Here is a 12,943-nt window from a genome sequence, read left to right on the forward strand (position 1 = left end):
TTGTAAAGTGCTATTCTCGCTTATTTCCAAAACGCCACTGCACACCGCAAACATACTGAAAATTCATCCCTTGCAAAAAGATGACAAACTATGAAACAGTGGGGTTGAGAGTAAAGAAGTTTCATGATCGAGTAGTCCATTTACTAAAACGCCTCACTGATATATTACGAAGTGCCGTCCGCTGTGGCTTCGATGCGATCGAAATAATTTAGGCCTAGAGACAATTAGGAAGAAGCAGACAGCCCAAGTGCCGCCATCCTTCGCAATTATGGGCACCGTTGCTGTAAGCTTATGGCATCCGGTGCACGCTGTAAGCCTTGTGAGCTTATCGCCTCCTTTCATGATGCAGCTAGGGCCCGACTTGGGCCTGACAACCAGCAGCGTAAACTGCGCTGCTAAGACGGGACGGCCGGGGTATTGGATGCCTCAATGTAGTGTGCGCGCCCTATACACTACCCTACTGCGCCGTCGGGCGGCATTATATACATTGCGTATTTTATGCGTTGCTTTTGAGACGTGTTTGTGTACAATGTGTACGCTGTTAGAGCGGGTCAGCTCATGCGTCGACGTGCACCTGAATCCCGCGCACAGATGCTGCTATTCCTGAAATTAAAAGCGCTAACAGAGATAGACAAAAAGCTCAGTTTGCGGTAAACTCGGTAAGCGGCATGACTGCTGTTTGGCCAACATGACCGCGGCTTCGTGTAACTGCAGTTGACACTGCTCATGCACAGAACATGCAGCAGACGGCGCGGCATCGGCCTAAGTCGTCACCAACTGCGCCGGTTGCCAGATCAGCAAGCTGTTCACAAAGAAACGAAAATACTAGTTTTAAAAATATCTGCAGCTCTGATGCAGCTGAAACTTTGAGGTTCAGTTGTTTGGCACACCAGGAACAAGATGCAATGCACAGTTTATATTTCAAAATTGGTGTCTTGACCCCTTTGAGGCTTTTCTGGCAACTCAAATAAAAAGCTAGCTGTTCAAGTAAATTAAAAGCACAAGAAGGCTTTAGTGCTGCCAAATATTCTATTCTGCTAAATATCTGATTCTGTTTACTGTTCGGCAGAGTAACACACACACCGTGTACCACTGCTCATAGGTAGCAACTGCTATTTTCTTAAGTTGTATCCTACTATATTTGAAATTGTCAGGAAATTTTTCAAAACAACTAAAAACATGCTATTTGATTCACAACCAATTTTTATAAATACATATCTGATTTGCACCCAATACTGCCCCCATTTAATTAAATTGTCAAACGTTCTCTGCTGGATGCTATAGTAGTAGAACACTAATATGTCTCCCTTTTTTGTTTTGTTTTCACGTAACATTTTATGCCGTCCAAAAAAACTAACAAGGTTGAATTTGAAGGACTAAACATGGCAATTGTTGCTCGAACTTGTGTTTCTGACATGCATTACTGACCACCACTGCCGCCGTCACACATCTATGACCACATACATTTCCTTCCCTCATAAATCAATTGAAGGTGTCATTAGAATCACTATTAAGAATATCCAAAGGTTGACTCACCCTGATTCCTACACCAGAAAAGTGGTCTACAGATGGAGTCTGACCCTCCTAGAATAGAACACAACCACCACAACTTCATTTCAGTTTTATTGGTTAATGAATTGTAAAAATCTTTGATAAAATGTACCCATAATGCATTTCTTCTTTAAAGCAGCATCACTCACATCTGTTATACACAAAGTACTCTGCTTTGCATGCATTAGAATGTGCGGCTGCAGTCTGGACAATTTACACAGGCTCCACATCAGCATGACTGCGAAGGTGTTGAACACTTTCTGAACACTATATTAGATAAATTACCTCTGACATAAAACCACAAGATATGCTCTGAAGAAACAGAATTTACTCCTCCAGTAGGTGCATTCATACTGCACTGCTGAATGTAGCAATTCTGCAACTAGTTCTTCGAGAATCTTTTGCCAGGAACTTGAGCAATGTACTTTAACTGATGATGCATAAACAGCGCAACAGCTATGATATATTGCACAACCGGTATTAATGAGGTGAATGCCTTGTCATAGGAGTACTGGCTCAAAACTGGCCCAACATATCGGAAAAAACAGGCATCAACTGGCCAAATCAACAACTAAATCACCTGAGCAGTGGTATCGTCATTGTCGGTCTTCATCATAAGAGTGGCATGCCCCTGGGGTACGAGCTTCTTGAAGACTTCGCTAAAGAACTTGGACACCTGCTTGAAAGTGAGCTGGATAGCTTCATACTTGCGCATTTCCAGTGCATTCATCAGCTCCTGGATCGACTGCACCAACATACAAAAAAAAAAAAAAAACGAGCTTAAATTTCAATCAATAAAGAAAACTGGTTTTGTTTATAGCATCAAAAGGCAACAATGGCTACGAAGGACACCGTAGTGAAGGGGGCCCTTAAAGTGCATCACACAGTACATAGACGGCTTGTGCTTCGCCTCCATGAGAATTTGGCTGCCCAGACTGATCCCACATCCTCGGAATCAATACTGAAAATTGGCAGACCACTTAAAAAAAAAAAAAAAAAAAAAAACATTGCCCATTTCATCAACACCAGAGAGTTAATGCGACGAAGTGCTCTAAGAACCTTACAAGAACCTTATTAAAAATTAGGGATGTGCGAATAATCGATCATTTCGAATATTCCGTCAAACAGTAAAGTATTAAATTTGATCTGAATTTTTTTCTGGAGCACCTGTCATGAGAAAATAATGTGTCACAATGGCACTGCAGTGTGCATAGAGTACACTCTAAGTGCGAACACAGTTCAGCGCATCTGGCCGCGTATCGAAGCAAAGTGGCGCACAGGGGACTGGAGGCGGTGCTTCACGTCGTCTGTCACCCAGACAGCATAATATATAAGCAACAAAGAAAACATTGGCCTGGGTTGTTTTAAAATTGTTAGCGTGTCATAGACAACAAACAATGTGAATGAATCGAGATTTCACAAATCATCCGAGAATCACTCCCTAGGACAGAACAGCCGCTTAGTTCGAAACTTATTTGCAGAAGCTTATCACCCTTGCCTGCGTATAACAGACTGTCGTTGGGCGATAACGCCATCTCAGAGCGTTTGGCCACTGTCAGCACATAGTTGGATGCTATTTTGAATAAAGAAAGTATGGTGCGCTTTGGCACTGTACCAGACGACACGAAGCACCACCTCCAGGCCCCTGTGCCACTTTGTTTCAATGCGCGGCAGTGCCGGATGCACTGACGCTCCGCGGAGCGCAGCCACACTGAGCCGTGTTCGTACTTAGAGTGTACCACCGGGTACATATAGGTAGTATTCACTAGTAATTAACACTGTGGTTCACGGACGCGTCGCAATGCCTCATGGGAAGCAGTTGCTTCCTTCCGCCATTGCTTAGACCCAAACGCTGCCCAGCGGCTGCTTTGGACACCTGCAGCATCGACAGTGATTTGTAATCTGCATTACGGCGGCGGTTTTTTGTCATGATTATGGTAATTTGTGCTGTGTGCAGTTGCAACAACAGGTCGGACCGAAGGTCTGGTGCCAGTGAAGAAACTGCGAAAAAAAAAAAAAAATGCTTTTTCTACGTGCCCAACGACATTCGCGGGCAATGCAGCTGGACGCTCGAGCTGTCAGAGAAGCACCGTGTGCAATAGTTTAGACGCTTCCGCCAAAGCGATATCAATGTAAAAGCGATGCATTACAAGGTGTGCATCGAGTATTTTTTGTCCGGTAAGCATCTCCAACTCCACTATGAACATGAACTATGAGCGGGAAACTAACGTTTTGCACCGTTAACGTTTGGGTTGTTCTAAGAAGGAAAAATTCATGCACATTTTTCCACTGTCAGCGCTTACTGCAACGCCGTATGGTTGCACGCTCCTCTGCCTACTGCCGTCTTTCAGTTGGCGCTTCAAATGCAGTCTTTTTGTGCTGATTAAAATTAGTGTGTATGGCTGTATGGCTTTACAGGGATGTCTCTAGTTGACTCTCGGCTCTTTCCGATACAGCGCGACGGCGTACGGTTTCGAATACCTCTGTTTACTGCCTTGAGCCGGCTCTCCAATTGTAGCTGTTTTATGATCATGGCCCAACAGAAAAGTTTTTAGTTGTGCGAAAGGGCGCTTCTTTTGCAACTAAAATCGAGGGTGATACATTGTTGGAAAATGCTGATCAATGACCTCACGTTGTTGCACAGCATATCCGTGGTTCATGGTTGTAATTGTGATCTTACCAATTTCCAGGCAAGCCATCTTACTTAATGGATGAAGCAAATCCAGACTGGGCACCGAGCCTTCTCCTGAGATAATACACAAAGCCGACGGCTTTCGCAGATAAGAGGTATGCTCCTACACAATGCATCATGTCTGAAAACTGCATAGAAAGCATCCAACAAAACTTTGTCGTGTGCATAGTGACCTTAAACTAAACTTTTCTGTATAGGTTGTCTCATGACCTCAGATGTGCCATGGATTAGTTAGTCTTGTTTTTCAGCAGCTGTGAAATATGAAGCAGCAGACTTTCTTCAAGAGCTAGTTGTGCTGTTTCGATTAGCAAAGAGTGGTTTTTGCCTACTCTTTCTGTATTTATAGTATATCTTATAGTATATAGTATAGTATATCTTTTATAGTTATGTGATGTTAGGAAGATAGTGAGAGACCGGAAAGCGTGGCGTGACATGGTCCATAGGGTCACGAAGAGTCGGACACGACTGAACGACTGAACTGAACTGATATCTTTTATAGTAGTCAACTCCATAAACACTGCTTAAAGCAGTGTAAAAGTGGTCATTACATCACAAAGGCCTGACTTCTTTCAGGCACAGACGCCGTGTAAACCGAGCCACTGCCACAAAGCAGTGCTAGCTCCTCTCAACTTGGAGCGAGAGGTGAACTATGCTAAAATACAGACTCGAATACAGACTCGAGGCATCAGATTGAAAAGTAAAAAACATTTTATTGAATCCCAGGAGTTGGTCTTGAACAGCCACAGTCACTTTTTCCTCTCCTCTAACCTACAGGTGGCACTGGCAAGCATGACCTCAACACACAGTCTACCGAGCCACGCGTGGCCGACACCACAGTGACCAGTCATTTAGGCAAGTGTTTAATGTGTATCTGCCGTGAATATTGTCCCTTTAAATGCAATACACCCTCTGTATGTATCACAATACTAAGCCCTTCACATTTGTGCTTAATTATTGACACATTAATGAGAATACTTTTAACCACAGATGAAGAGCCCTCGTTATCAGCACCTACGGGAAGCCACGTTGGTCAGACGTAATTTTAGAGGCCTCACACACACTCTAGTTACTGGTCCCCCTACCAGCACTCCAATCAAGTATAATGGCATTCATGAGTTACATACTGCAGCCTTGCAAAAGGTTATCAGAAACAGAACACATCAGAAATGCCTATCAAGCATGAGGATCTCAAGTTGAATGTACATCAAATTGCCACATTTCATTTCAGGCTCAACTGGCAATGAAACTACAATTCCTGCTTCAAGTTTACTTGTTTATGCGGAAGTGACCACTGGCTCTTTTAGCATCATTCACTTCGCTTCAAAAGGCGTTTGCGATATCCCGGGTTCCAATGGTAAAGTATAAACGAGGCCTGCACAGCTGGGCGAGCGCTGCCACGCTGCCCCCCCCCCCCCCCCCCCTCTCCATTTTTTTTAAGTTCGCGGTGAACCCGACGATGGCGTGAAACGTAGAGGCGCGCTAACAAACGCTTTTTCTTTTAGCTTTTTTTTTTATTCTCACTGCCAAAAGAGGGGGGTGGGCATTATGTAAGAGTCACGAGCAAGAGCGCAGCGACTGTAAGCCATCACGATGGCTTCTCCACATGTCACATGTGTAAGGTGGCGAAGCATCTAGAAAAAAAAAAAAAAAAAAAAAAAAAAAAAAAAAAAAAAAACACGGAGGCGATTCCGGCTTGTCAGTCCTTCACGAATAAGATCTGTTCCTAATTCTCTTTAAGGGGTCATGACAGTTAACAACTGAGCATAAACTGATTAATGTATTTAACTCCTTACACGTTAAATTGTCCGTGTAGTAGATAGTTTTAAAATTAATTTTTATTATTAATATCGAAATCAGCTTTCTGGTCTGGCAACCAGGTCACCTTGATAGCGACACTTCGATAGCGACGCAAACTCGGAATACGGGCCCGGTAATTCGCTGAAGTAGCTCAAGTGCCCCCTATGCATCTTGCTGTCACAATGCGATCAGCGGAACGTCTCCATGTCGTCTGCTATTCGCGGTGCCGGCTGCACTCCTGCATGCACGTCGTGGACGGTGGTCACTGAATTTTTTTTTCTTCAGCAAAAATATTTTATTCACATATTCTCTTTTCTTTGAGAAGTCTTCACTATAATATGCGACCTTCGAGATCCTCGGACTTGTTTTGGGCTTCGTCTAGATTGCCGAGGAGGCCGAAATCGATGGGCTCATGCTGTATAATTTAGGCATGCAGTCAGAAGCGTATTGTTCTTACGTTATGAGAGTTAGCTTGTTTTAGCAACAAGCGCTCTCACTTATAAAAAGGCACCTGTCCAATGTTTCCTTCGGCCGTGTACATATGTGCGGCGAGAGTGGGGAGGGGATAGCGTTATGTTCCTGGTTGTTGAGCTATTGCCGTCGCTCTTTGGATCCAAAAACTAAGAATAAATATCAAACAAGCATATCTTGACGCGAGAGCATACCTTGCGACATTAAAGGAGTAGCCAAAACTTTCGAACGAATCGCTACCTCGTGACTTGCTGCTGTTATATGCGCATATTAGACTCAACTATTTTCAGCTGGTGAAGCATTTTTGCAAAACTATGTTCAGTCTGGCCACGGCCAGCGCAAGAAAGCATGTGCCGCCGCTGCCGCTTCAATCATCACAAAACCCAATGCGATTCGATTGCTCTTCACTGCATACCCGTACAGAAGAAGAGCTTCCCTGTCGCCGCCATCTCCTTCTCGCCTCCCCCTCAGCTGCGTGCGTGATTGCGACAGACTGCTGAGCCTCACCTTCCGTTTTTCTAGTGCTTCTCCAGCAAATGACTCTCGGATTACGACTACGCCCCCAGCGTGTTTGTTTACATAGCTTTTGCAATGACTGGATATATGCTGCTGATTCGGAAGGACAGCAGGCCCTCGTGATATCTTTTTGCACAATGTATCTTCCTATCGTCCTGAACACGCTTGCCCAACAACATATCATGCTGTCTTTGGAATGATATACAGCACATTAAAAAACATGAAGAAAAAAGTGATCAATAATTTATAAGTGAATTTATTCGCTCAGGCAGTCTTGCAACAAATCTTATGCAAGCCTGACTGGAACACGAAAGGAAGCAATTACATTGCAGTATTTTCATGATTCATGCAACCTCAACTCGTCTACGAAATCCAAGCTGTCATTCGACATTTGAAACCGAAACTGTAAATGAAAAAAAAAAAAAAAAAAAAAAATTAGCTGGTGTAGGTGAATTCCACGTTGTGACTCATGAACACCATTGCAGGGTTCGTACAGATTTAAAACGGGCAAATTCAAGGATATTCAATGAATTTCAAGGCCCAGTTCGAGTATTTTCAAGGACTCAACACAATGCTACACGCAACAGTTTTCAATATCAGGTACATACCAATTATACTGAACAAAACTGAAAAAGGAACATCTCAAGGAACAGCTTGTATTGCACTAAGCCAACACTGTACTAAGGCAACATAATAAAGCCAGTATTTCACTAAGCCAACATAATTAACCCTTTGAGGGTCGAATTGTTTTGAAAAAAAGCTTCCCCACATGGTCAAATTACATTATTGCGGATTTTGAAAGTTCAATATGAGTAAAGTCAAGGAAAAGTTGTAGAAAACTATTAGGAACCGTATTTTGGAGTCAACATTGCTCCAGAGTGCAAACTCAGGAGCCTCAGGAAACCACAAGGAGGGCAGGAATACCTTGTGAGCCTGGATGATAAACAAGCTAACAGCAGCCCCAATAAAGATGAAAATTTGTTTCTGTGGCCCCTGCGCCCGGAGTGGCCATAAAGATAAAAATCAAGTTTTGCGCGCCTACATTGCGACCACGGGGGGGGGGTCACAGGTTTTCTACGGCAACATGGCGGTTCACATTAAACTCTCGTTTCACAGTGGCCTGGCCGTGGCCGTGGCAAAAGATTGACAACTTTCCGGAGTTCCCAATATGATGAATTAAGCTTCATCAGCTCAGGCAAGAACTCGTCCAACCTGTTTACATTCTTCTCAAACATTTGCAGGTTATGCATCTCTTCCTGCACGAACTCAGCGTACTTCCCAAGTACAGTGTCTCTTTAGTGCTCAGACATTCTGCCTGCTGTAATGAGGGCATCCAACACTCTTCTGAAGCCGGCCAGGCACTAATCTGGTTTATACAAATTTGTCGTGGGTCCAGAGAGGACGAAATCCTAACGATTGAGAATCTCAGTGGGCTTCTCTCAAGCACCTTCTTTGTCATACTGATCAAGAAGGGTTTGCATTCCATGCGGAACTGGAACACATCCTTCTGGCTTGCTTTAGTTTTCCTGACCGTCTGTTCAGCGGCATGGCCTACATCCACCTTTTCAAGCGGAGTGTGGTTCTCAGTGTTTTCAATGTCCACCGTCAGCAGACCAGTGACTTCTTTTGCTGAAGACAAGAATGAGCACTTCAGAAACTTCGTTAGTAGCTTCCTGACTACTGTTTCCAAGTCCCTTGCAAGAAAGAACACCATGGGCTGATCCGTTTGGTACTCATGCAGCGAGGAATGGCTTGATGGTCATGGCCACACCTAGTGCAAATTGAAGCTTTGCTAGCAGTAAGACATCACTGGCAAACTCGCACAAGTTGTGAAATGATCCGCATTTTGGGAGGCTTACTTCCTTCTTCCTTGCAGCTGCAATAAACTTCTTGATAAAACACCACAAGAGCAAGGCTCTCTCTATTACAGGGACATTCTCCAACCACCAGTGTGCAACAAAGTTCAGGGGAAAAGTCTCCTGACCGGTAACAGCTGAGAAGTCTTCCCTCCTTGCAGGAGAACCATGCAAAAGCGCGCTCAGGCAGGACAGCAGGCAGTCAACTTCCCACTTACTTGCTGTAACACCAGCCCTGTAGGCATTGTGCATGGTGTGGAGGCCACAGGTCCCAATGTACAGACATTGGACTTGGTATGCTTGATGCAGGTGTTCTTGGAAATTCGAGTAACTTAAGGACTAACTTGGGACCATCCATAGAAATCTGAAGAATTTTCTCAAGAGGGAAAGGCTCGAACGCACTCAGCATCTTTCCCTGCATGTCCTCGGATGTCGAGTGCCCCATAAACAACCACGTATAGTACCTTGTTGCCACCTTGCGAGGCGAATTCCAAACCTGGATGTGAACGTCCATTTGTTTCCGCTGGAGACAGTCCTTCGTGAACTCGTCGAAGAGTACCACATAGTAATCACTATCTTTTATCTCCCTCTGCAAAGCAGATAAAAAGAAGGGCCTCAGATCATGGCACGTCATATAGGCACGTCACATAGGCACATTTTTTTCTCTCCAAGAAAATGCTTTGGCCACATCACCGTCCGGGAACATATGCTGGAATAGCTGGCCTGCTTCCAATGATGACCGATAGGAGAAATGCGATGTGACAACAACAACAGGTCTCTTCGATTTGCCTGCACCAGCTGCACTAGTTCAAGTAGTGCAGCACCGCCGTCCTCGTTTTGCCAGTGCCGCGCACGCCGTCTGCACTTCTCTCCTCGTTTTGTCAAGGTGCAGGGCTAGTTCTGCACAAGTTCTCGCTCACTCTGCACTCGCTCCAGAAGAGGTGCAGAAAAAAGTGCAGCATGGCGTACGCTCCGCTTGGCCAAGAGCAGACGACGCTGCGCATCGTTCTGCATAGCATTTGTAAAGTCCGTCTCCTTCAGAACCCGGACGGTTCGCTGCTAACAGATACAAGGTAGTTGGGCTGCATGCTGGTGATTGGCATTTTGTTGATGGAGGAGCGGTATTATATAGTTGTGGCCACATATGTAGTGGTACGTGGCCGCGATTCGGCACCTTCGCGCGCGTTGTCCTATGTAGTATTTTTTTTTTTTTAATCGCGTTGTGACCTCGGAAGACGGGTGGATGCGAACAGAAATCAGTTGCGATCGATCGAGTTTCTGTCGTGCCAAGTGTGTGCGCCACAAGACAGCTTGCGCAGCGACTATGCGACATCAAACTTGTCGCCTACGGAGCACATAGAATGTCTGAGAGCGCAATGAGGTACAAACATACGTGCGTCAGCTAGTGCTTTTGGACAGAAGTTCGTGGAAACCAATCAAGCATCTTGTTAGGCAGTCTTAATTATTTAAACTAGTACTCGTGGCAACTGCTTACGACGTTAATTCTCTCGTACCCAGGCGCATGAATGGCACCTTCGCAGACCGTCCGATATAACGATCGTGCGCAGTCGCACATATTTGGTCAATTGGTGTCACTGTTAGTCGTCGTCACTTTCCGATCGAGCGCTGTAGGCCTACGGCAGCTGGCTTCGAAACTGGACGTGATGTTACAGCACGCGATGCATGATGCGCGCACGCATCTGCTAGGTTGCAGAGTTCTACACTTGCGTACTCGTTTTGGCAACTGCCGCCGCACGCCAGTGTCGGAACTGGCACTGCACGCTCACGTGACCACCTGGCACCGCTGCAGCACTTTTCAGAACTAGTGCAGCCAGTGCAAGCCAAATCGAAGAGACCTAACCTTCAAAGTCCACAGAATCTCTGCGTTCATCACAAGCTCGTACGCCTTGCAAGCATCATCTAGCTTTCCCGATTGCGAAGGAGGCAGGACCGCTGACTGTTGGCTCGTACTTGGAACAAAATACTTTCGCACCGAGCTGTTGGCTGCAATCTTCATGACACCAGCATGCTTAGCACTCTTCATATGGCTCTTTAACGCCGAGTCACCCATGGTGGTGATATCGAAGGTCTTGCTGCAAGGCCTGCATCTTGCGTGGTGCTCACTCGTCATATCTGGTGCAATCCAGTCTTTGTAAGCGTCGTTGTGAAGCTACGCGCCTTGAAATTCACATTTCCCAGGCATTTGCTTTGCAGTCAGGTGCTTCAGCCGCAACAAGTCGGGTGCAGAACCGACGTAAAAATGCAATGCCGCCAACCACCATAACAAAGCACCAAAATCGGATTGGATTGAATAGGCTCAAGTTGGCTTCAGAGCAGAGTGGCTAGAATGTGGCTAACCGTCGCGCAACTATTTTTTACGCCTGAAACACAATACTGAAACTAGACATTGAAAATACAAATATTTTAACCGCGTGTTCTTGTGATAAATAACCATTTGCATGCAGTACGCTAGGAATCCAAGGATTTTCAAAGGCCTTGAAAACGAAATTTTCAAATTCAAGGGTTTTCAAGGACCTGTGCACACCCTGCCATTGTCTCACACTCTCTTCCAAAGAAACAAGTACATATTTAAAATTTCGGTGTCTCTACTCTTTTTAATAGCAACAGGTTCAGCAATCAAATATTTTTTTTTCTTTTCCTTTTTTTTTCTGCAAAATTCAGACATTTTCCTGCGTTAGATTCAATGTCTCATGGCAACCTGCATGTAAGCTTCTTTAAAAGAAAAAGTGACATTTTCAAAACCTGAGCCATGCCCCATTTTACACCTAAGCCCTTTTCTCAGGCCTTTCATCCCAGAAGAACCGAGCACCCTTGGAAAACACTCTGGGTATTGAACCTAGCAGAGGTACCACAAAGCCGGAAAGGGTTACAAATGGGCCCTTCTTGTACCCCAGAAACCCCACTAAGGGTAGTAGCAAGTATGAACAACTGTAACAGTGTGGCAGGAGAACAAAGGAACACAAAGCCTCATCATCATCATCAGCCTGATTATACCCACTGCAGGGCGAAGGCCTCTCCCATATTTCTCCACTTAACCCGGTTCCGAGCTAGCTGCATCCACTTGACCCCTGTGAACTTCTTAATCTCATCCGCCCACCTAACTTTCTGCCGCCCCCTGCTACGCTTTCCTTCCCTTGGAATCCAGTTTGTTACCCTCAGCGACCATCGGTTAACCTCTCTTCGCACTACATGTCCTGCCCATGTCCATTTCTTCTTCTTAATTTCCACTAGAATGTCGGTAACTTGAGTTATTTCTCTGACCCACTCTGCACGCTTTCTATCTCTTAATGTTACCCCTACCATTTTTCGTTCCATAGCCCTCTGGGTTGTCCTCAACTTAAGTGGAACTCTCTTGGTCAGCCTCCACGTTTCAGCCCCATAGGTGAGTACAGGCAAGATGCAACTGTTATATACTTTCCTCTTGAGCAATACCGGTAAGCTGCTAGTCATAATCTGCGAGTGCTTGCCAAATGCGCTCCATCCCAATCTTATTCTTCTTGTTATTTCCTTTTCATGGTCCGGATCTGCGGTTACTACCTGTCCTAAGTAGACATATTCGCCTACTACTTCCAGTATTTTGCTACCTAATGTAAACTGCTGTTCCTTCCCGAGGCTGTTGAACATTACCTTAGTCTTCTGCATATTGATTTTCAAGCCTACCTTTCTACTTTTTCTGTCTAGGTCATCGATCATTATTTGCAGTTCATCCTCCGAGTTGCTTAGCAAGGCAATGTCATCAGCAAATCGCAGATTACTGAGGTATTCTCCATCTACCCTTATCCCTAACTGCTCCCATTCCAAGTCTCTGAATACTTCCTCTAAACAAGCTGTGAATAGTACTGGGGAGATTGTGTCTCCTTGCCTAGCACCTTTCTTTATGGGAATTTTGTTACTTTCTTTATGCAGAACTATGGTTGCTGTGCTGGCACTATATATATCTTCCAGCACTTTCACGTACGGCTCGTCTACCCCCTGATTTCGCAATGCCTGCATCACCGCCGAGGTTTCAACTGAGTCAAATGCTTTTTCGTAATCAATG

The 12,943-nt window shown here is 45.0% G+C and overlaps 1 protein-coding gene across 1 annotated transcript in view; it reads right to left on the minus strand.

The window, feature by feature from the left end:
* SMC3 (structural maintenance of chromosomes 3) overlaps window positions 1-12,943 on the minus strand; it is a 295,374-nt gene that overhangs the window by 22,767 nt on the left and 259,664 nt on the right. The window contains exons 27-28 of the mRNA XM_084591644.1: window positions 2,132-2,296; window positions 1,537-1,584 (exon numbers count right to left, since the gene is read on the minus strand). Coding sequence (XP_084447770.1) covers window positions 1,537-1,584; window positions 2,132-2,296 — 213 coding nt within the window. The remainder of the gene's footprint in view (window positions 1-1,536; window positions 1,585-2,131; window positions 2,297-12,943) is intronic.

Source organism: Amblyomma maculatum, chromosome 1, assembly GCF_055883805.1.
Source record: "Amblyomma maculatum isolate TAMU_Amacu chromosome 1, ASM5588380v1, whole genome shotgun sequence".
Classification (NCBI taxonomy): domain Eukaryota; kingdom Metazoa; phylum Arthropoda; class Arachnida; order Ixodida; family Ixodidae; genus Amblyomma; species Amblyomma maculatum.